At 38.6% G+C, this 26,277-nt stretch overlaps 1 protein-coding gene across 2 annotated transcripts in view; it reads right to left on the bottom strand.

Annotated features, from left to right (window-relative positions):
• LOC124804708 (scaffold attachment factor B2-like) overlaps nucleotides 1-26,277 on the bottom strand; it is a 233,832-nt gene that overhangs the window by 41,466 nt on the left and 166,089 nt on the right. For both annotated transcript variants that reach the window (XM_047264971.1, XM_047264981.1), the window contains exons 11-13: nucleotides 22,464-22,825; nucleotides 2,824-2,957; nucleotides 2,415-2,555 (exon numbers count right to left, since the gene is read on the bottom strand). In XM_047264971.1, coding sequence (XP_047120927.1) covers nucleotides 2,415-2,555; nucleotides 2,824-2,957; nucleotides 22,464-22,825 — 637 coding nt within the window. The remainder of the gene's footprint in view (nucleotides 1-2,414; nucleotides 2,556-2,823; nucleotides 2,958-22,463; nucleotides 22,826-26,277) is intronic.

Here is a 26,277-nt window from a genome sequence, read left to right on the forward strand (position 1 = left end):
CAACGACGTAAAAGAAAAGGTGGAATGGACTAGGAGGGCACACGTCGGAGACACTAGGTAAGGTGCTCTTCCCCAAATGGCTCACACTACGGAAGAGAAATTTTGGAATGGAGGTCAAACCCCAGAGGGGGACTAAGGAATGCCAAAAGGAGGAGATGATTACGCAACAAAGCCGGAGTGTAAAACCAACAGAACCAGGAGGATAGCGGGGGCCAACATAAGCAAGGACACCAATAGAGGGAGAGGAGAGGGCGAGGGGAAAGGGGTATGGAGGGGAAAGGAGGGGAAAGGAAAGGAAATGCAGCCCGGGAGAGAAAGAAGGCTGCAATGGCTCGGGGCCCCGTGCTCGCCACGCACATATCCACAAAAGAGTTGTGGACCCCCTGGGGGGACAAGTACATGATGTGCAGCATTACGATTCTGGTTACTTTTGGGTCCCCCCTTGTATAATGGAAATGGAAGAGGATGTAGGTGGAGACGAAATGTGAGATATGATATTGTGCGAAGAGTTTGACAGAGCACTGAAAGATCTAAGTCGATACAAGGCCTCGAGAGTAGACAACATTCCATTAGAACTACTGATAGCCCTGAGAGAGCCAGCCTTGACGAAACTCTACCATCTAGTGAGCAAGATGTATGAGACAGGCGAAATACCCTCAGACTTCAAGAAGAATATAATAATTCCAATCCCAAAGAGAGCAGGTGTTGACAGATGCGAAAATTACCGAACTATCAGTTCAATAAGCCACGGCTGCAAAATACTAACACGAATTCTTTACAACTGAATGGAAAAACTGGTAGAAGCTGACCTCGGGGAATATCAGTTTGGATTTCGTAGAAATGTTGGAACACGTGATGCAATACTGACCCTACAACTTATCTCAAAAGATAGATTAAGGAAAGGCAAACCGACGTTTCTATTATTTGTAGACTTAGAGAAAGCTTTTGACAATCTTGACTGAAATACTCTCTTTCAAATTCTGAAGGCGTCAGGAGTAAAACACAGGGAGTGTAAGGCTATTTACAATTTGTACAGAAAGCAGATGGCAGTTATAAGAGCCGAAGGGCATGAAAAGGGAAGCAGTGGTTGGGAAGGGAGTGAGACGGGGTTGTAGCCTGTTCCCAATGTGATTCAATCTGTATATTGAGCAAGCAGTAAAGGAAACAAAAGAAAAGTTCGGAGTAGGTATTACACTCCATGGAGAAGAAATAAAAACTTTGAGGTTCGCCCATGACAGAGACAGCAAAGGACCTGGAAGAGCAGCTGAACAGAATGGACATTGTCTTGAAAGGAGGACATAAGATGATCATCAACAAACACAAAACGAGGATAATGGAATGTAGTCGAATTAAATCGGGTGATGCTGAGGGAATTAGATTAGGAAATGAGACACTTAAAGTAGTAAATGAGTTTTGCTATTCAAAATAACTGATGATGGTCGAAGTAGAGAGGATATAAAATGAAGACTGGCAATGGTAAGGAAGCGTTTCTGAAGAAGAGAAATTTGTTAACATTGAGTATAGATTTAAATGTCAGGTAGTCGTTTCTGAAAGTATTTGTATGGAGTGTAGCCATGTATGATAGTGAAACATGGACGGTTAATAGTTTGGAGAAGAAGAGAATAGAAGCTTTCGAAATGTGGTGCTACAGAAGAATGCTGAAGATTAGATGGTTAGATCACACAACTAATGACGAGTTATTGAAAAGAATTGGGGAGAAGAGAAATTTGTGGCACAACTTGACTAGAAGAAGGGATTGGTCTGTAGGACATGTTCTGAGGCATTAAGGGATCACCAATTTAGTACTGGAGGGCAGTGTGGAGGGTAAAAATCAGAGGGAGACCAAGAGATGAAAACACTAAGCAGATTCAGAAGGATGTAGGTTGCAGCAGGTACTGGGAGATGATGAAGCTTGCACAGGACAGAGTAGCATGGAGAGCTGCATCAAACCAGTCTCAGGACAGGAGACCACCACCACCACCACCACCACCACCACCACCAAACCACCACCAACAACAACAACAACAACAACAACAACTAAAGAGTTAAAAGATTCCAACACCCTTAATAGTAATTCTATTTTTGAGCTTCCGTTCTTAAAAGTCAATGTTTTAACTTTTTATATTCTATTCAAGAGCAGTTCCAATTTAAAATTATTTAATACAAGTATTTGATCCAGAAGAAATGGACAAAAATGTTTGGTAGCAACAGAACAGTTTACAAATAGCCCTTAATCCAAATAAGTAAGCTGAAGTATTATTCTAAATACTGTGGTGCACCAGAATCTTATTCAAATGTGCTGAAATGCAGAAAGATCTAGTACATAATTCTGGAGAAACAATTCATTCACTTAATGATTTCCATCACTAGAAAATTCCAATTTAAGAAAGAGTCAGAAGGAAACAGCGTAGTACCTTATTTGCTGTCTTAGTAACTCCTCCCGTTCTCTTTCCAAATTCTCACGTTCACGACGCTGACGTTCTCTTTCTAAGCGCAGTACTTCAGCACGTTCCCGTTCCACGCGCTCCCATTCCAAACGCAACTTCTCCTTCTCCCTGGAAGACAATCTTACAATAATATTCCGACAAATTCAGACTTGCAGCTGATCAAAGTCGTTGACAGATCACCTGTAGAAGACTGGCAGGTGCCCAGTCGAAATATGGGATGAACGAAACAATGACCAGCTACAAGGGCGAAATTTGTTTGAACATTCAATTCACTGGGAAGATTTGAAAATTCGCACTATAAAATAATATTATGTACTGTAACTGCGAATATTAATAAAAAATCTTGATGATCAAGTTTTATAAAGATGTTTTATACCTTTCAAGCTTTATTGCCAACTCCCGTTGTTGCCTCTCTATCTCACGCTGCCGTGCAGCTTCTTCAGTTCGGCGACGTTCTTCCTCTCGCAGTTCTCGTTCCCGTTCCCGCAACCTCTGTCTCTCACGTTCCTCCTACACAAATGTAAATCACCTTAAGTTGTTTTTAGAGGCGCATGATTAGAGTAACTGTTGCAAGCTAATCACAATTCTAGCAAGGTTTTTTGAAAGCACTTAAGAGCAAAAATAAAACTCCACCTCTTACAAATATTAAACACAATTTAAACAAGAAGAAAAAAAAAAAAAAACTATGCAAGAATTCATAATTCATTTTGGGCTTATATGGCAAGTACATATGACCATAAATGTTATTCTCTATAGGCTAATTTAATATCTGATTGCTGTTAAATGGGCAATCTTACCTCTAATGTAACATTAGTATTTAGTTTTCAATTGAATATAGTGACACAAAAATTCTCATATTATCTAGGTATCCTGACAACCAGAGTTATGTATAATGTGCTAAAAGAAATACCTGCTCCCAAATTGCAAGTATTAAAACAGTATTACACATACAGAAACTTCCTACTAATACTTATAGCTGGTGCTGTTATTCTGTTTTAACAGTTACAGAGGCTGTGACAACAGTCAGCACATTACAAGATTCCACAAAAGAAACCATGTTCTGATACAATGTTACAAAGAAAAAAGTGGTACAGCGACTAAAGAGAGAAGGGTGTGGGATTGGTGGGGGAGGAGGGGGTGGCAAATATTTACACCAACAATTTCCTTCGCCTTTGAAATTACAGAAATTATCAGTGAAATTCCACATTTTTACTGAACTGCTACGTAAGTTACCACTTGCTTCCTAGCCTTCCAATCATGTTGCTTTAAGATTTCAGCAGTAGGGCTGTTGATAAACATCAATATATCAATATTTTTTCCAAAATATATGTGATGTATCTGAGATATTTTTTTCCCCATATACTGATACACTGATAATGAAATGACAATATCAAGTGCAGATATTTTTATTTTATATTCTATTTTTCTCACTATTTTTAATAAGTATTTGATATTGTTGTTTTGAAATTGTAGTAGAACATAAAGGGGTCTTCCTACTTTTTGAGCTTTCATCATGTTCAGTCTCTTTCTTTGACAGTGTAAAGCAAGTATAGGTGGCACCAAGAAGTAGTCCAACTGCATTGGGGAGGGGGGGGGGGGGCTGTCCAAGTGGAATAACAAGATTTCTGATGTGAAGAAATAGCACACCAATTGCATTAAAAATAAAAATAAAATATTTAACACAACTAGTGTCACCATTTTTCAAAAATAGTTGCTGAAAATGATGAACAAAAATTTGAATGACAAGATTGGTCTTTGCAGTGGGCTGAGATGTTTGAGGGAAAATGTTGTTTTAATTGGTGCCTGGTGCTACCAACAGAAACTGCAACACAGTTTTGACACCACAAATCTAAACTGCTAGCGTTTGCAGATATGAAAAAACAGGAACGTTGACATCAAGTGCTCCGGACAAATCCAATGCGACTAAACCAAATGATGGACCTGTCTGACACCTTTTATTGTGCCATTTACATGCAGTTACCATTGTTAGCAAAGAGGTTTCGCCAAGCATGATCATGCATTACTTTCCTTTCAATTCTTGCTCTAAGGGGTGTAAACAGGCTCCTAGCTTGTTGATGCACAGAATATCTAATAATAAATCAATGCTTAAATTTACAGCTCTAAAACCGGCAGTATATTGGCATCGTGCAGGGAACCTTTTCATAGGCCTCTATGTCGATATTTGTTCTGTCCTATCAATTTTTTTTTTCACTGTATCGATGGGCCGATATTGGAGAAATGTTTTATTAAAATATAAGCACATTAGCCCAACCAACACAGCGTAGCTTTTGGCATTTTCCCTATCCCCACGGGGGAGGGGGGAGGGGGGGGGGAAACCCTTAATTCTACGGAAATTAGTTTATTAATATCAAAACTGCTAGTTATTTAAAGTAAAAATTGGATCTTTACTTCTTCCTAAAGGCCGAGGTTTGCTTTTTACATTAAAATTATGGTAGAAAGAACTGACAACCAACATTTGGCCTCAGAATATGCTTGCCAGACCATCAGGAAAATAGTGGGTTTTGAAAGTGACATTCAACAGATGTATTCCCTAAATCAATGGATATTACTATAATGTTATAGTTTATCTGGTTGTGATGACAATGGAGAAATGAACTGATTGACTTTTTTTGTCTCATTAGATGTGCAACCGTCCAAATATTCTCATACCAATAAATAAAAAACAATACATTCTAATGTCGAGCTGCCTAATTATTTGTGAATACATCATTTGTGTTCTATCTTTCTTTCACATTTTTATTCTTTTGCTCTGGATGTGTAGTTTAGGTCAGAAGACATCACGTCACTAGCATTTAAGCATATAGCAATCGATCTTCAAGACTGCAGGCAGATTCCACAGATCATGTGCTGATTTGCAGTGATAGAGACGTGGAATGTCGAAAAAGTTAGACATTAAGCTCCTCTCTTTACACTCTTTGATGTTATACTCATGGATTTTAAACTATGGTGACTTCTCAACATTTGACTCTTGTGATACACTTGTCTTCACGTATATATATGTGAGCGATACATGCAGGGTGATAATGTTTCAGTTGAGTCGTCATTTAACGGGGAGAAGAGGGGTGTTGGGATGAGGTGCGGGCAAGATGAGGAGAGGCGTGCGGGCGAAATGAGGAGAGGAGTGGGGTGGAGATGAGAGACGTGCGGGCGAGATGGGGTGGAGATGAGAGATGTGCGGGCGAGATGGGGTGGAGATGAGAGACGTGCGGGCGAGATGGGGTGGAGATGAGAGACGTGCGGGCGAGAGGGGCTGGAGATGAGAGACGAGAGGGCGAGAGGGGCTGGAGATGAGAGACGAGAGGGCGAGAGGGGGGGATGCGAGACGAGAGGGCGAGAGGGGGGGGATGCGAGACGAGAGGGGGGGATTTCGAGACGAACGGGCGAGAGGGGGGGGGGGATGCGAGACGAGCGGGCGAGAGGGGGGGGGGGATGCGAGACGAGCGGGCGAGAGGGGGGGGGGGGATGCGAGACTAGCGGGCGAGAGGGGGGGATGCGAGACTAGCGGGCGAGAGGTGGGGGAGATGAGAGACGTGCGGGCGAGAGGTGGGGGGGGGGGGGTGAGATGAGAGACCGGCGGGCGAGCTGTGGGGGGGGGGGGGGTGAGATGAGAGATGTGCGGGCGAGACGGGGGCTGAGATGATAGATGTGCAGGCGAGAGGGGGGGGGCTGAGATGATAGATGTGCAGGCGAGAGGGGGGGGGCTGAGATGATAGATGTGCGGGCGAGAGGGGGGGGCTGAGATGATAGATGTGCGGGCGAGAGGGGGGGGGGGGCCTGAGATGAGAGATGTGTGGGCGAGAGGGGGGGCTGAGATGAGAGACGTGCGGGCGAGAGGGGGGGGTGAGATGAGAGACGTGCGGGCGAGAGGGGGTGGGTGGGTGAGATGAGAGACGTGCGGGCGAGAGGGGGTGGGTGGGTGAGATGAGAGACGTGCAGGCGAGAGGAGGGGTGAGATGAGAAATTTGTGGGTGAAAGGGGGGGGGGGGGAGGAGGAGATGAGAGGTGTGGGCGAGAGGGCAGGAGATGAGGTGTGTGTGTGTGTGTGTGTGTGTGTGTGTGTGTGTGTGTGTGTGTGTGTGTGTGTGAGAGAGAGAGAGAGAGAGAGAGAGAGAGAGAATGTTAATTTTTTAGAATTTTGTAATTTGTCATTAGATAAAATCCAAGATTGAACGTTTTTCAGGCATTTCGTTTCCAAGTTATTGATTTTAAAAGTTTCCAAAATTTGCAATTTTTGCCACGTTTCGAAACCTTAAAATGGCCATATCTCAAAGGAAACAAACAATCGAAAATCTTGGATGGGACTCAGTATCTCTCCTAAATGATGAGTAGCAGCTATCCATATCTCAAAGACCTAAAATTCATACCATTCTCTTCCATTTATTATAGGTTTTAAATATATTGCTGTTCGACCAAATTCATTAAATTGGTAAATTTTCCCAAACCACAACTTCCTTAAATTTTGAAAATTTAAAAATATTTTATTTTGAAGTAAGTGCAGGGCAATCTTACACTATTTGTTAAGCCTAGTTTAGACGACGACATTGGGTTGTGCCACTCGTTGGAAGAAATGAGTTGCGCGCAAATGGTTTCATATTTGACTGTAGGCACAGCGCCACCAGCATACACTTCAGTTTCGTCATTTTGAGGGTCTCTGAGTCGTGTCTGAAATGAAAGTTTTGGCAGCTGCACATCGCACGAGTTGTAATGGAGAAAAATCTAGTTGCGTGGAATCACTGCATAAGAAAAATAATAAGAAATGTATTTCAATTCATGACTGGATGAAGAACAGACATCAGGTCGGTTGCTCAGCATCCTTGCTGAAATAATTTATAATGGAAGACCCAAGAAGCTCTTTCAGTTATCTTAGAATGTCACCAGAACTGTTCACGTTTCTTCTAAGTAGAGTTAGCACGTGAAAAGGAGTAAAGATACTGCAATGCACGAAGTACTGTTGCCAGAACTGAAATTACTTATTATATTGCATGCATTACAATCAAGAACACTCGGCGTGTTATAAGATGCGGTTTTAGTTGGTGATGGCACTTTTTCATTAACACCAATAATTATTAACATTAACAGTAATAATTATTAACATTAACAGCAATAATAACTCAAAGTAGGCCACATTAAGCAAAGAATGGTTTGCAAACTATTATCTTGAAGATAGATCTGTACAGTTGCAATATTTCAAAATTATAACATGTGAATGGGGATCACTGCTGCTACGTTTTAAATAGATGAATATTGAATAAAGAATGCAGCTTCTCGATTTGTGTAGCCTTCCCTCCTGTCAACAGTATTCCTTAACAAAGAGTCAGCCACCTCAAACGATGAGATTTTAGCCTTTTAGAAAAGAGCATTGCCACATATAGAATTACTCACTTGTATTTTTCTTAATTCAGTTGTGTATGTGCTCCAAACCGAATAAATTTTGCCCTGCAGCTCAGATACTGTCAAACCATCTATGTTCTGATCGCACATGATGGTCTCAGGAGCAGCAATATGTTGCGTATTTTTGTAATCAGCATCACCGAAATGCCATAAACACCTATGCAAAGCATAGATATCCAAAAGCGAACATTATTCTCTGTCCCCCACTTCATATTTCAGTTTGTCTACACTTTACGAACACACACAACCTCAAAATTCTTGCAACTAGTGTCGCCAAAGATGGAACACGCCGAAAATGTTTAGTTTCACCAACTAGTTGCACAAATGCGCGCATGAGCAGTGGCCGGTAGCATAGTTGCCTGCAACCTAGTGTCATCGTGTAAACTAGGCTTTAATGTGTGTGCCAAATTTCATGACAGTATTCTATAGGGAAGATGTGAAAATAAATTTTATTTTACTGCCATTTGTACAGGCAACAATTAATCTACACTATGTTTGAAAGCTGGTTCATAAAACTATTGTTGAAATGAAATTACTGAGTATTAATTTAGCACACTCTGCTTTATCCTTTTAAAATTCTACTTAGCTATGGCATATAACAACAATACTGTTACGATAATATGCGTTTTTAATTTACATAATCTAGCAAAACAAATTTCTGTTGACAGTAATTCACTTCAATAAAGGAATCACCAAAGCACTGTGGGAGAAAACTGGACCAGGCTGCTGTATACATTAACTCATTAAGCACATGTGCTCCGGTGATAAAGTGGCAGGAAAGTACTGGTGTCACAATTTAAAATGCTTATTACCTAATAAAATGTTGAAAAGCACATGTTGAAATATGATCAAGTACCAAGCATAGCCAAGTGGAATACTGTACTTATATTCCAACATGTGCAGTTCAGCACCTTATTGGGAAATTAGACATTTTTAAATCATGACACTGGCTCAGTTGGGCTCTTTGTCGCATGAGGACGCAGTGGCTCCATAAATGCACATAAAATGAAAGTCATACTGTTTTTCTTAACATTTCTATTAGTTGTGGAAGCGCAGTATTATCAAATATTTACTTACTTCCAACTGTTTGGGGTAAAGCATATATGCTATCAGTTACTTCTAAATGACAAATGATGAGCATGCAGCACAAGAAAGCAGCTTGGCAAAAAGATTTTATAAAGCTATAGCAGGAACATGGACTCCAAGTATCATGCATTTATTCTTAGAGCAAAGGTAAAGCAAAAACTGTTTCCGATTTTAAGGATTTTTGATTTTCCGATGCTGCATGCTTTTGAATAGATTACAGGACTTGTTGCTTGTGCATGTGCGTGTGACGACAAATTGTGGATGGCTTGTGCGCTACCAAGAGATGAAAAAAGAAAAGTAAACACTTTATTTATATGTCCTTTCCCAACGTATACAACACCATTTTATGCAAATCTAGAATTACGGGTTTCGTCCCTCACTCCACCGACAAGTCTTCTGACAAGTCTGGACGTGTTTCAAATGGATTTGTTTTATCCACTATGTCATCCAAAAGAAAGCAGAACTGATTAATTTGCATCGAACAAGAAAAGAAAATCATTAGCTCTGTAAGGTAAAGGTAATATTATCAAAGACTTTGAAGTAAAATCTAGACGTTGTGAACTGGCAAAGAAGCTTGATCTAATAGAACTGACAGTTACGACATTTACAGAAGGTAAAGAAAACATTCCTGAATTCGTGAAACATGCGTAATCTTTGAATTCAAGTACTGTTCGTCAATGCCATGGTATTATCACTCAGATGGAAACAATGTTACAATTACAGTGTGATAATGTAAGAGTGGAAAATCGTCATGTTGATCAGAACACAGTGTGCTCTCAAGCTAAGCTGATTTTTAAGAGATCGAAAGACACTGAGGAAGTGGACAAACAAGGAATGTTTAAAGCTAGTAACAGTTGGGCAAGCTGATTCGAAAGTTGTCATAATTTGCATAACATCGCAGAAAGTGGAGAGGTGGCAAGCATTGCTAAAGAGACTTTCACACTACCAGACAAACTCAGGGCACTGACAGGAGATAGTTATGTCAGACATAACGTATTCAACATACTTAAACTGGTCTGCTCTGGATGAAGATGGCTAAAAGAACTTCTACCACGCTGAAGAGAAAACATTTCCAAATTTTATGCCAACGAAGATCAATTGACAGTGATGGTTGGTGTGAATGCAGCTGGTGATTGTAAAATAAAACCTCTGTTTATTGCTCAGAAAATGCACAAGCTTAAAAGCTACATCTAAAGCTAGGTTGCCTGTGATTTGGAAGTCAAATGCTACAGCTTGGGTGACAGCTGTCCTATTGAAAACTGGTCTGGTTGTCACCTGACATCCATAGTCTAATGTTATTGCCAATTAAAACACATCAATTTAAAGTGATGCTATTAATCGACAACACCCAAGTTCATTGTCCTGTTACTTTAATTTTGATCCACATGTGAAAGGTGTATTTATGCTACTGAATACAACCCGCTTGCTTGAACCGATGGACCAAGGAGTCATTAAAACATTTACAGCTTACAGCAAGACACGATCGTTTGCACATCTACACTAAGCTATGAGACAAAACAAACTCTCAAAGACTTTTGGAAGCAATTTAGTGTTTTAGATGCTGTGAGGCCTGTTGCACAATCTTCGAAAGAAATTTCACAAAAAAACATTGCATGGTGCCTGGAAATATCTCTGTCCCAGGGGGATCATGAGCAACCTGATAATGTGATTGAAGAGGTGGAGGATCTTGCCAGACAAATTTTGAGGTAGATGACGACTGATTAGTTTACAAAGTGCCCGAGTAAGAGCAAATCATTGAAAAACCTGATTCTTTAGCCCCAGTTCAATGAGAAACTCAAATAACAGTTTGCAAACATAACAGAAGGCCTACTTTCCACTGGAAATATGTTATAAATTTTAGAGGGGGGGGGGGGGGGGGGGGGGGGGGGGACGACGACGACACACGAATGCCAACCAAATGTGGATTTCTACTACCTAACAGGAAATAAAAAATTTGCCTTTGCCTTTTGCGGGCAAGTGGTGTTCTGACTGAGCTACCTAAGTATGACTCTCAACCCATCCTCACAGCCGTAATTCAGGCAATACCTCGTCTTTTACCTTTCACACTTCACAGAAGCTCTCCTGCAAAACTTGCACAACTAGCACTCCTGGAAGAAAAGATACTGTGGAGACATAGCTTGGTCACAGCCTGAGGGGTGTTATGAGAATGAAATTTTCATTCTCCAGCAGAGCGTGCTCTGATATGAAACTTCCTGTTGGGTTAAAGCTGTGTACCCAACAGAGACACAAACTCAGGACCTTTGCCTTTCATGAGCAAGTGTAAGCACTTACCCGGAATGGCAAAGGTCCAGAGTTCAAGTCTGTTCAGCACACAGCCTTAATCTGCCAGGAAGTTTCAAAATAAATGTTATTAAAATATGTTCCCTCTGACACACGATCATGAAATTTGGCACCCGTGTTAACAAATAATGTTCCATTAACATTTTTTCCTTTCAAAACAAACAAATCTAATTTTGAAATTTTCAAAATTAAAAACTAACTTAATCTGAGAAAATTCAACATAATTATGATTATTGTCAATTAGGACATATTTTCAAAGCTTGTCAGAAAATGAATAAAATGGTTTGAATTTGAGGTCTGTAAGTCAAATAGTTTGAGATATGGTGATTTCAAGGTTCATATCATAAACAAATTGCATAATTTTGAAGTTTCAAAAATGAAATGTCCAAAATATTTTTAATTTGGAATTTTTCATGCAAACTACTACTACTAGTACTACTACTACAAATATACAAAAAATATCAAAATCTGACACGTCAAGAACCAGACCATTGGTTGATTTCACATAGACTTGACCCTTTACAGGAATGGTGTGAATTGCAGAAAAATATAAATAGTGGGAAATTACTTTTTAAGCACTTATTATTGATGAAAAAATTAAATTTGTTTTAGTTTCTTCTAGTGATTTTTTTTTTTTTAATCTGGTGGTCATTATGTCTGTCTTTCTACAGTCCCGTCTGTCCAGTTTCATCCAAGAACTAGCTAACTAATAAACCCCAAGCATGATGCAGCACCAACTTCTTGAAAGACTACCCATGGCTGAGGAAGAGAGAAAAATAAGATGCCGTCAGAACATGTATATTAGTGTACAGATAAAAACTTCATGAGCCACACTACTTTTTGAAAAACCTCACAGAAGTGTGGAAATGTATCCATAAAAAAACCTCTTGAGTTAAGCTACTGCACAGCTGTCTCTAGCTCGGTTCCTTCGAAATAAACTTTTGTTGTCAGGTAAAAACTTTATGCTCACGCTATATATCTAGATCATATCTAACTGTAAATAAGCTATTTATCTAGCTTCCAGTTATACAACTTGCTATATAGTATGGTAAAAATGTTTTTTGAAAGAAAAATGTGGAACACAGTGTAGTTAGCAATATGCGGTTGGATAATTCCGTAAGATTGTGGATGCAAAGAGATACTTGTGTTCTACAAACGTCATCACAATGTTAAACGTATATAGATATTTGGTAGCATAATGAATTCTGCAGGCCAATATTGTTAATTTCCGATGTTCTGATGGGTGCCATCTTAACTCTTCAGAAATTGAGACATATTTTAAAATTTGTGCCAATAGTTTGACAATTATGACTGTATTTGAATAATTGATACATCATTTGATATTCTAGGAGGGAAGACGGGGCTGGGTGGTGGGGGGTGGCGATGTGCACAGTACATCCCCTGTTAAAAAGAGAGATATCAGTTTCCTAACTGGTTTGATGTGACCCACCACCAATTACTCTCCTGGGCAAACTTAATCATCTCAGAGTAGCACCTGCAACATACATCTTCAATTATTCCAATCTCTTTCTTCCTTTACAGTTTTTACCCTCTACAACTCCCTCTATTACCATGGAAACTAATCCCCGATGTCTTAACATATATTCCTTTCCTTACTGACTCTGCAGAGAATCACCTCGGTCCTTACCGTACCAGTCCACCTAATTTTCGACACTCTTCTGCAGCACCACACTCAAATGCTTTGATTCTCTTCTGTTCCAGTTTTCCCTCAGCCCACGTCTCAATGCTGTACAATTCTGTGCTCCAAACATACATTCTCAAAAATTTCTTCCTCAGATTAAGAGCTACGTTTGATACTAGTAGACTTTCTTCGGCAGGAACGCCCTTTTCACCAGTGCCAATCTGCTTTTTTATGTCCTCCTTGCTCTGTCCATCATGTGTTATTCTGCTGCATAGGTAGCAGAACACTAATTCATCTACTTAGTCATCTCAATTCTGATACATTCCTTGCTTTTCTCATTTCTGTTACTTCGCATTACTTTCTTTTTTCTTCAATTTACTCTCAACTTATATTTTGTATTCATTAGACTGTTCATTCCATCCAGCAGATTCTGTAACGATGCTTCACTTTCAATTAGAATAGAAATCTCATCAGCAAATATTATCATTGATAGCCTTTCACCTTTAATTTTAATTCCACTTTCGTCTTATTTCCATCACAGCTTCTTAAAAAGAATCTACTGAATAGTAGGGACGAAAGGCCTCTTTATAATCCAAACTCTTTGTTCTTGGTCTTCCACTCTTATTGTTCCCTCTAGGCTATTTTACATATTTTACACTGCCTGTCTTTCCCTTCAGCTGACCCCTACTTTTCTCAGAATTACAAACCTCTTGCACTATTTGATAGCGGGGAGTGCTTTTCCCAGGTTGACCAAAATCCTATTAATGTGTCTTGATTTTTCTGCAGTCTTGCTGCTATTGTCAACCACAATGTCAGAATTGCCTCTATGGTACCTTTACCTTTCCTAAAGCCTTGAAAATCAAAAGTTTAACAGGCACATGTGATGGTTTGAAGCTAGCCTACGTATTAACCGGATGAGCTATCACCATATCTCTTATTTTTAACTGCCAACTTCACTTCAGTTTGGACTAATATTGAACGTTTCGCACAATCCAGAACTTCAACCGATGATGCAACTTCCCACAATATTACATACAATATTGTTACTGTTAGGTTGGCAATGCTAGGAGAAACAATTAGCAGCACAAATTGTTCCCACTTTTAATGATTTCTACAGTTTCAGAATTAGGGAGCCCAGAGATCAGAGTTTATTGCATCATGATGTAAACACTACGTGAAACCAATTTACATCATTATGCACCAATTACATGTTTCATTAAGTGAAAATGACTGTAAATTTATAACAACATGAAAGAGGATGGGGAATAACATCATGAACACAAAGTTCGAAGAGACTGATGACAAACAATGGGAAAAAGTTCATTCTGGGAATGTAAAAGTGGGGTCATACTATAATTGCAAAAATATATCAGCAATCTTTCATCCCATACCTTACCTGTGAATGAAACTGGGTAAAACCTTAATATGGTGTGGTGAGAAGTACACTATCAGACTCTTTATAGTCACTTGGAGAATATTCACAATAAATAGGCAGAGAACAAATACATTAATGACTCGGTCTCTTAATACCAAGAAGTGAAGTACTGCGATGTACAGATGCTCCAATAACGTGGCAGTTACAGTTTCTAGCATGCCACACAGGTGAAAGCAAGCAGTATCAGAGCAGTGGTTGTTTTAGTAATACGTATGGGTAGTTTTGAATTGTGTACAGTGTAAGAGTTATTAGTTGTTTCTCATATGTCCTCCAGATTTTAATAGCGAATATCTGCTGCTCACAATTTACTATGGAGAACACCAGATATGTAGGTACACAAGTAAGGCATCTTGAATGAACTGATCACTATAATCAGTACAGGTGATTAGGAAACTCATTACATATTACATCCCCTCCCTCACTACACACTGAGAAATGTATCTCTGTACACGAGCTACTGCAATTTGTATACCAAGTTACAAAAACCGAAAAGTGAACTTTACAGCTCATTTAATATCACAATACCCCAAATCAAAAATTGCCTGAAAGAGCTCAAGGAATCCCAAGTTAAAGTGCTTAAAGGTGACACACAAAATGTTTCTTTACAGTGTCTCCATGAAAAAAAAAATATTAATAGACATCCCCCCCCCCCCCCCCCCCCCCCCCGACCCAATTCCACTTTAAAAAGTGGTCTATGGGAAGTACTTTTAATGTTTTTCCCCTTGCCACCTGTTCTGTTTCCTTGTAACTTTGCCTTCTTTTATCACTAGTTATGCACTAAGTATTTGATCACCACCATTTGATCACACTCGTTCTTTTGACCTTCCCTCTGTGATCAGGTGGTTGGTATTTGAACACATAACAATATAAAATCTAAACTTCACTTAACTCTTGATATGACTCAGAGTAAGAATAGAATAAAGTGACCTTCCAGATACCTGAATGTATTGAAGCACCCACTCCTGGAACACAGAAAGGCATGCTGACCTTTGATCGAATCCGCCTGGCAGATTAATGGCAAGGTATGCATTGCTGGCCAGCCCAGATGGGGATTTTAGGCAGTTTCCCCACAGCCAACTAGGAGAGTATCAGGCATGGCAACCATGTCCCACTTCACTTATACACTACACAAACATTCAGAAAACATTCTCACACTTAACATGAGCTGTTCTTGACATGAACTGATAGCGAACACAAATTCTGTCCCAGGGAGAAAGTGGCGGTGTCAGCAAGGGCATCCAGCCACTATCTACCATTAACAATGCCAAAACTGAACTAAAATGCCAACTCCATAAAGACAATGGACAATGCAAAAATGAGGAATTGATTACAGAAGTTTCTACACCAAAATAATTTTTCCAATGAACCTATCAAGTAGAGAGCAAAAATATAAAACAACACTCTGCAATCACACACGGAAATCAATTCTAATTTTTAATCTCAGATGTGTACTGCATATTAACTGAAGCTTACACCAACATAAATACCACATCATTGCAAGCAAAAACGTGTCAACGAGAAACTTTTTGATTGCTTATACAAATATGGTATTCATTCCTATGATATAAATGTTGAAGTTTCTTCACAATGGGTCAAATACAATAGATAGATGATGCAAGAGCTGAAGTAAGATTTCTTTCCTCACCTCCTCCCTTTTTCTTGAGTTGCCTGTTACAAGGAGAGTACATAATGTATTGCAAAAATTACATCACTGCTACATAAATTTTTGAAGTCCAAATTATCCCAGGCTGGCCAAATTCTAATGAATCTTTGATTACACAGTCAATTTGTGAAAGGAACTTTTAACAATTATCAACAGTTACAAAAGTAAGTGCAAAAAAATAATTGTGATGCTCTCTCAGTTCAAGAAGTTTTGGGAACCAGATTAATAATAAAAAATAGAAAAACATTAAGATGATTATTTTTAAATTCTTCAGGTGTTCTAAATGGTCGCCCCCTTCCCCCCACTGTGTACCAAACACTAAACATTCACGCGACTATAAAATAGTCAGAAAAAACCTCCTTTGAGTCGGTTATGTTGAAGTTCTGATCCTTTGTGCAAATATCGGCAGTTTGTCATTTTGTGATAGGTTCGTGTTGAAAAACACAACCTGTGATGATTTTGTGAGGTATGCGGAGCAAACTTTGCACACAATTATCTCTTCCTCAAAAGATTTGGGAGAATGGTTTAACATGTTGCTCCATTGTGATTTATGACACAAGAATGTAGACACACTACAGCTTCATGTTGACTACTTAACACTGCCTGCTCACATATATTTTGTTGAATGCATATCTGTTGACAGTTGTTAGTTCAAGCTGCCAGTGCAGTCACTTTGCTAACATCACTTACACATCAGGAATAAAATCAATCTCTGAACTTTTACAACGGACACTGTATATCGCAGGTTAATAATTAATGCAGAACTCAACAAATTTATTAAAAGATAGTTTATGCTTGAAAGTTATTGTGATACTGTGTAAATAAGAATACAAGTTTCAGCTAACTGCTTTCTGTTTTAGACTGTGGCCATACAGGTAGAGTTTGGTGTTTGTGTTGGTAGGGGCAGCAGTAGTATTATACAAGGGGGTACCCAAACATAACCAGAATTTCTTTGTAGAAAGCATTTACTTCATTGTTTCAAAGTACCCTCCATTAGCATGAACACTATTATTCAAACATGCATTCCAGTGTTGGAAGCACCTTTTAAATTCATCCTCTTTGATACCTGCTAGCACCTTTGTGAAATCACGTTTTATGTTTTCAACATCAGCAAAACGCTTCACTTCCAAGTCTCATTTCATCATGTGGAACAGGAAGAAATCTGAGGGTGCTAAATCTGGTGAATAGGATACATGGGCCAAGGTAGTCGTATTCGTTAAGGATAAAAAACTGGTGAAAACAGAGCTGTTTGCACGGGAGCATTATCATTATGCAGGAACCACTCACTGGAATTCTACAAAGCCAGATATTTTTGCACCAAACTTTAGCGCAGCCTTTTCATAAGCTCCAAATATAATTGTTTGTTATCGTCGGTTTTGTGGGAAAAAAATCGTGAGTGTATGATCCCTCCAATATAACATAATAATAATAATAATAATAACAACAATATACTAATAGATCACCATCATCTTCACATTCAATTTCACCTGCAGAACTTTTTTTGGACAAGGTGAGCCAGTTGACTTCCACTGAGTTGACTGTTGTTACCACGATTCATCACCATGATGATTTTGTTAAAAAAATTTGTATCGTTTTTGAATGCGTCCTTCATTCCATGACAGCCATGAACATGACGATCCCTCTGATCGCTGTTGAGAAGTCTCGGCACAAACTTTGCTGCCACTATTCAACAGTCAAAACATGTAAATTGTGCTCAAGGACAAACTGGTTAAGTCCTCAAACTGGTCTTGATTCATTGATCGGCACAAACTGGTTAAGTCCTCAAACTGGTCTTGATTCACTGATCTTCACTGATCAGATTACACATTTTGCTAATGTTGTGCTCGCTTCGAAGATTAGAAGGGCAATCAGAACGAAGCTGATCTTCAAAGGCAATTTCCCAGTCATACACTATTTTTACTAAGAGCATATTCTTTGTTAGCTGTTTGCTTCATCACAACAGTTTCCACCGAGTTCTTGCCAAGTAAAAAACAACATTTCACAGCTACACATAGTTCGTAAGAAATAACCATTTTCTCGTGACACGTCTGCAATGTACGCACATTCACAGAGCTGCCAACGCCACCCTAGTCACCATCAGGTGATGCTGCCTGGTGGAATGACTCGGGAGAGGTCCCTCTGGCTGCACATCCTGGTACTACAAATATCTGATGCACAGCATTTAGGATTTCAGTTTTTGTGAAAATGAGTTGAGAAATCTGGTTCTCATGCATTTAGTCTTCGTTTAATGAGTAACAGTGTACTTGAGACAAACAATGAATAAAGTCAGAATTTGTCATTTTTTCGCAGAAACTTGTTTTCATCATTGAAGTGTTTGTGAAGACAATGACACTAGTGATAAAAACTGAAAGCTATGAAAACAGTAGCATTCTAGATGACAGAGAAACTGAATGTACACAACAAAGCATCCTACTACCTGTTTAAAGATGAACTGAGACAATATAGCAAATTACACTAACACAGTACTAGTTTGCAGTATCTGATCTGAAGTATACAGCTCTACTACATTGTAGCAAAATCCTAAATAACTTCAATGAACTTTTACAAAAGAGTTAATAGCAAGAGACACTATTAAGCAGCAAAAACATCAGCTTCCGATTCAAACAACAACACAAGCTGCTTTCCTTAACGGATCCTAAAATGAAGGGACACTTATCTCTACTCCTTACATCAGATCAAAAAGAAAAATAATTTAGTACGAATTTTCTCTGAAATGATACCACTGAGACAGCTATGTCTAGGTGTTTGCATTCCACTGCTGATTAACCAAAAATACTGTTATAAACTGGGGAATGGAAGATCACTCCACCTGCAGTTGCGGAACAATTACAGAGAATTTGTTTCACAAAAAACTTTCCAACAAAGATACAGACTGGAAAGGAGGAGTGGTGATGGGATTGAAATTTCTTGCCAGAGAAAAGAATGTGCTCAAAACATGTGCACCGTTTTGGATGCCGAGAAATATTTACACAGACAATTGATATAGTTCTGCTAACTTTCTCAGGGAATTACTAGACAGGCGCACTCCTGCAGTTGTGACAGAAATTCCACATTGTTTCATTGGAACTACCCCAAAGAAGAGAGAACTAACATTTATATCACCCAATAATATTATTTCTGTAACATGGACTGATGAAGAAACGTCCACCTATCAATCTATTATAGTGGGCCAGAGTATGTGGAGATGTATGAAACTGGAACAACAAAGCTTAAATCCAACTATTTTACTGATTACAATCACAGAATGAATGAAGTTGACACATACAATCAATGTATATCCTCACAGTCTCTCATGGAAAGATATGTCAAGGGGTTTAGGGAGAGCTGCATCAAACCAGTCTTTGGACTGAAGACAGTCGCAGCAGCAGCAGCAGCAGCAGCAGCAGCAGCAGCAGCAACAACAACAACAACAACAACAACAACTTCTACCTTCTGGATATACCAACAATGGATGAAAGTGTCCTCTACAATATATTGAACTCAGTACCAAAGAGGATGAAGTCAACAAAAGTTCGGCCCAATTAAGACATACCAGCTGATAAAACTATATGGCTCAGCCTGACGGGCTCTAAGGGACAACCAAGCTAAGATAGGTAGCAGTTAGGAACATTTTTTGAGTCAAAGTAATGAAAACTGAGAAGAAAATCACTCCTCCTAGAATATATAAGGTATGTTTTGATTGTGAACAACAAAGTCATGTTTTAAATATGGCAGCTATAAAGTTGCCAATCATATGGACGAATACTTCGTGGTGTACCACGAACAAATGAACTACATAGGAACATTTGCGGAACTGTAGCTGCTTAGAACAAGTACATTTGTTCACAATTTGTAAATAATTATGTGCATGTGAGAACAAAAGTGTGTGGTAACTACGATTATAATGTGGTAACTATAATACTAATCACATAGTAGCTTTTATTGCAAGAAGTGCAGTAGGTAAATGGGTTGACAGGAAGGAAACCAATTGGAGGAACTAAACAACCGAGAAGAAAGCACACATTCTAGTCACAATGCTATAACTTTAAGATCTGTTTTATAATTAAACTAATTGCCTTCAACACTATCAGTTCAGAAAAAAGGTAACAGCAGACAAAATCTAACAGTTACATTCAGACATGCTGGCTAATGACACAGTGAGTTTTATCACTGTAGTTATTTTAATCCATTAGTCACTATCAACTCAATGCATTGCCCATCTGTCGCATCTTTTCCATACCTCTTTCCATGAAATAAATTTGTGAACTATTTCATATTTTTGAGAAATGTTGCTAGAGTGATATCTGACTAGACATTCAAAATTTGTTCTCATCAGTTTGGAATCTGTGTTTCTTCAAACATGCAGTAGGAACCAAATTTTGAAATTCTCCAGCAATGTGCCAATTGTATGGCCATTACAGTGCTCATACAAAGATCCATCAACAGAAGAATTAGACTACTAAAATTATTTTACACTTCACCATGTATGAGCAACAGTCTTTCTCAAATCTCGTTAATTCCTTCACACACAAAATTATTGTGGCACTCCTACATTCACCATCAATGCTTCAGCACTATGTTTTCAAATGAAGTTTTCTTTAAGTTTGCTTTGCAGCATTACTGGGAGGGCCACATCACAGAAACCAATTTTTAAAATCAACATAATTTATAGAAAATTTTCAATGATGTTTCAATAAATCCTATACAATCACCATATATAACAATTATATTTAGGACAGAACCCTCAGATAATTAAAAACGTCAGTAGAGATCATGGGAGTTACTCACAAGTGAGCATAATTATCTCGATACAATAGTCATAAGACTACTCAAAACATTTCTTACGGGAAGGACAAACCAGACGTAGAAGCTATAATTACTCAGGTTGTTAACATGATTTAAATATTGAGACAAATGGTAATAAATCAGGGTGTATATGAAGGCAAGGGGGGGGGGGGGGGGGGCACAATTCTGATATTTTCACGGATTCCTCAGTTAAAATACATTTTCCCCCACGTGTAAGTACCTTTCTTCTATGTTAAGAACAATATACTTTCTATGTAAGCTGTATGGCTTATCAATACTTTGAATGGTGAAGGAGGACTTTTACACCAGTGTAGAACTTCTTAGCACTTCATGAAACGAAACTGAGAAACAATGCGTAGCAACATGTACACCACATATTTTTGTATTACAAAAGCATAAATACCAATTCCATCAAATACAGCATCATAGGGTGTTGTTAGGTAGAATCCTGAGAGTGTAGCGTTAATTGCAGCAGCTGAATATTTCTGACAAGCAGAATTATAAATTTCATTCCTGTGCACTGAACACCTCATGGGTTACCCGGCTGAATAAATTTTCCATCTAACACTTCGACATTTCCACAGAAAAACCAATTATGTTCGAGACCTCACCTTGCATCTTCAAGATATATCAAACACAAATGCAAGACTAAAACTTTAAATAATTCCATAAATGGCAGGTCTTTTGGGCCTGTAATTTTTGTAAGTCGCTGGTCTTCAAAGTGTAAAATTTTGAATGAGAGTAAAATGCTCCATGATTCATTTTTTTTTAAAGGAAATTTACTTTGAAAGCAATGCTCTGAAAACTACCATTCACAATATTTTTTCAGGAACTTGGTAGATATTTAAACGATTGTCACTTTGTTGTTATGAAGTATTGCACTGTCTTTGTCCTAAGGCCTAAGACACATTTTGCAGCAGCCTCAAGATGCTTTTGTGTGCACATTTTCTTTGCAATTTTTTACTTCGGTGTTATTCTCTTGTTTTTTGCTTTATTGCTGCAGTATTGTTCTGCAGGAGTGGGCTAAAATAAAATTATTTTTTTGCATATCAGTTCTTACCAGTGAAAATTAAAAAGAATTAACTGAGAACTAAAACAATAAAAATTTCCCACAATTCTAAAAAATTCGCAGGTTTTTCCTGGAATTTTCCCAGATGGAAAAAATTATCAGGTTTTTCCTGAATTTACCGGCTGTCCCAGGGCGTATACACCCTGTAACTTTACTGTTAATACTGTAGTGCATTAATAAACAGCTATTCTTTATGTTCCCAACACAACAACACCGTGAAACAACAAAGTTGGAAAATCAGATATCAATGATAAATAATATAAAAACATTAACAGAGAAGTCGCAAATCATTATTCAGAGAAGCTCAGTGCTTTTAGGCGAGAATTCGAGAACATATACTAAACAAAATGCTTACGAAGTATATATGCATTATAAACCAAAGTGTGTCACAAAATGATTCTCTAAAATCTCTTACGATATAACGAACAAGATGAAACCACACGATCTGAAGAACCTTTGGGCTACAAACATGCTGCTAAAGGACACGAATCAGTCACACATTATTCCAAGAGATGTTACAAAATGTAGATGGTTGCCACGTTCAGCACCCACTGTTTCTGGCATGAGGTTCTCCACACATTTGTGAGGTCTTGTCCGCTTACCCGGATCTGAGTGAAGGTGAGAACTCCAGGCTTGTGGACTGGTGACGCACGCCGATACGAACGATGACGAGGGCTGCGACTGTGCAGAGGGCTGCGACTGTGCAGACGACCGCGACTGGACAGATGGGTCGAGTGATGGCTGCTACCAGCACTGCGATGTCGCTCCCGCCACTGCTTTGGAAACTCGCTGCGTCCTCCTGATAAGCCGCGCCGTTCCCGCGACACCTGACGGCTGCGCAGCTTCTCGGGTCGCCCATTCCGCTCACTGCTGTCTGCTGCCTTCACAACATTCTCGTTCTCTTCGTCGTCGGCACCTTCCTCCGCTTTCTTCTCTTGGCCATCCTCTGCTTCTTTTTTAGTATCTACAGAAGCACAACATGCCACTTATTGTTGGCACAACTGTTGTGCAGATGTGGTCCTTTCGAAGCCTAACGCAAATTTTGGGAAGAGACTGCACGTAGCTGCTCATGTTATGTAAGTGGCATTTGTGTGCGCTAATCCTGGAATGTAGTATCTTCGTACACTGTGCATGATGTTTTCATGCACAGAGGTTATACAATTATAAATTGTATCTGGAGTTCATACCGCTTGTCATGGCACTTTTTATAACTGGGATCAGTTTTCATTACATCATTATTTTTCCAATTTAGATTTACTGTCCTTTATCAGAAGAAACCTTTATCTGTTGACATTTTCTTTCTCTTGATTTGTGAACTGCTCTGTCAATTTGTTAAGTCACTTCATTACAGTTGGTACATGAAGTAGTGTGTATGAAGTTTCATTCAAATCTCCAATTGTGTCATATAAAATGCCATGTTACTTTATGATCATGACACTCAGCTGTTCTCTATATTGAGAGAAATCACATGGTGCCTCAGAGGGATGTAAAGTAAGGTCTCTCTGTATTTTGTAAGTGACAGTAATTGGTTGATTAAAGCAGTTAATTATAACTGTTTGCTGATCCATTTCGTGTTGAATCCTAGTTACCATCAAATTCACCAAAAGGCCATGTCACCCACAAATAAAATAACTTTTCAAGATACATGAAACACTGTGCACGAAGTAGTAATATGAAACAAAAGGAGTGCCAGATTTTATCACCAACCTGCAAACGCACTAGCTGTGGTTCACATAATTACTTTTTCATAAAGTTTCTTTGGTTCCGTTTAAAAATGTTATGGCTTTCCAGTTTTCAACTGTGAAACATGAAGTATCCCAATATCTTATTACTGCCTAAGAGCCAGTTTTTTCAATGGCATTAAAAGAGCAAAAAAGCTGCTGCACAATGCTCCGAAAGGAAGGTTTTTCTTCTATCAAGTGAGAATAAAAATAGAATTCTGATTATGCCACATTACTTCAGCCTCACAGAAATTTCATACCAATTCCATACTTATTTTAATGTGTTTGTAAGAGAGTCCATCACATTCTGCAAACAATTTTTGCAGATTATGAGCTACTTTTAGGAGTATTTTGATACACAGTTATTACTACTGTCGTTTTATGGGCTGTGTGGTAACATATAACACTTAGATACTGGTAGGTGCAAATGTAAGATGTGGCCACCAATAGTAATTTATTGCTTCATTACTAAATCCTGAGGAATAACAACTTAAAATAAAAAATTGCCTTCTACAAGATTAATTGAAAGGCATATTTAATATTCATGTTTCAAATTTTTAATGGGGGAAAAAAAAAACAAAAACACACACACAATCATTCTGCACATCACTGAACATGACAGATTGATATTTGTGTGGCCACAGACAAAGATTAATTTTGAAGTGTGATGTTTGTTGTTTGGAAAGTTATGGTGACTAGAGAGCATGCAATAGGCTTTGGAAGTCGTGCAAGTCTGATAGGGCTATTTTAATGGTAAAGGGATAGTCATGAACGAAACATAAAAATCATTTAAGCTGCTTGGAGACGCAACCATATGTGTTGTGTCTGTGCACTGGAGGGAAGTACAAGCATAGTGAATTGACACATTCACTGCATGTGGAAGTGATCAACTTTTAGTTCTCTAGTGAGGCACTTCTGAGGCAAGAGCAGTTGCAAATAACGCAAGTATAATGTATTGAAGACTTATTAGAAAGACTGAACGAAGGCTATAAAACAGAACCAAGAACAACTTTTCCAACTGAGAATTTCTTCTTGTAAAGTTAATGACAGTTGTTTTATGTCCTCATGAAGAAGAAAAACGTACCGATAAAAAGCAACAATTCCCCTCACCCCGCCGCCACACTCACAGCAATTTATTTCTGAGACGAATACACTAAAGGGCAATATTTCATGGTGCAGATTCCTTCAACTTTCATGGCAACTCATCAGTCATGTCAGATGTTGCTAAACCTGGCAATTTCTATGCGGTCTCTTGACTTACGGATATAGCCTGCTGAAATACTCATTGTGGAGGATGGTGATTTCACAGACACTGGACATTATTCACTGTCTCAGAATCTGACCTACTAATACCGCAAATTCAGACTGCACTACAGTATGTTCAAATCTACGCTGTGGATTTATTTTCAACTTTGCTACATTTAGTGATCTGCAGAACGCATTTTCCTGCAATACACTTATAAAAATATTTAAACATGCTTCTTTTGCATTTCAGTACATTTTAATTGAATATCTGAGGGAAATAGGCTGTAAAAATGTATTTTTGATCATAGTTTGTATAGTGTGTACCAATCCTTTAAATTTGAACCTGGAGTAGGTGAAGCATTTCCAACTAACACTAATAACTGAACAATAAGATTCAACTCTGAATCATGTACACATTTTTGAAACAAAAAAAAATCCATAACTTATTAAGTTCTCTCTTTAACAACAATATTATAGAAAGGACAGATTGCTACTCACCATGCAGAGGAGATACTGGGCCACTGACAGGCAGAACTATAAAACATACATTTAAGCTTTTAGTGAAAAGGCTGTACATTTACGCTTTTGGTGTAACGACCTCTTTCTGAAGTAGAAAACACACACACACACACACACACACACACACACACACACACACACACACACACACACACTACCACCTGTCTCTGGCTGCTGTGGCCGGTTGCCATGCGCTCTTACAAGGGTGCACGTGTGCTACTTCAGAAGAAGGCATTTAGACCAAAAGCTTAAACGTATAACAGTCTTTTCATGATGCCTATCTGCTATTCAACATCTCCTCTATACAGAGACAGCAATCTATTCGTTACATAATACTATTATTATTTCATCCTAGACTGTCCATAGTTTGAAATTCCCTCTTCCCAACATATTTCAAAATAAACGTAAATTAAAAATAGTAGGTTGTATCATCAAATTAGGTACTGAATACTTGAACATAAATTTACATACATTTTTGTTATTATTTGTCTTAAACATCTGCAAAATTGTTGCCGAGGTGAGATAAGGGGATCATCATCATACTGTGAGTTGCCAATGTATGTTTTCATTAAATCTGTGTAAGGTAATAAACCTGCTCTTACTTCTGTGTATCCTGACTGACTGGACTATTGTATGTACTATTTACCGATGATTGTTTTGAATTTGTGGATTATGCACAGCATGCTATAATTCAGTATTTGGAAAATAGAATTACTATTATCTGTAACAACGATTTGCTAGAATTGCTCGAAAGTAAGTAATAAAAATGTCTGTGCCTGAAGACTTGTAAACTCCGACAACCATAATAAAGTACAAATACTCTCCCCCAGCCTCCTCCTATTCATTCCTCTTTTAAAAAACTTCAGGAAAATAAATGACGCATACAGAGTCATTTTATGCCATGGGCATTCCAGAACGCAAATATCTAGCC

Source organism: Schistocerca piceifrons, chromosome 1 (assembly GCF_021461385.2).
Source record: "Schistocerca piceifrons isolate TAMUIC-IGC-003096 chromosome 1, iqSchPice1.1, whole genome shotgun sequence".
In the NCBI taxonomy this organism is placed as follows: domain Eukaryota; kingdom Metazoa; phylum Arthropoda; class Insecta; order Orthoptera; family Acrididae; genus Schistocerca; species Schistocerca piceifrons.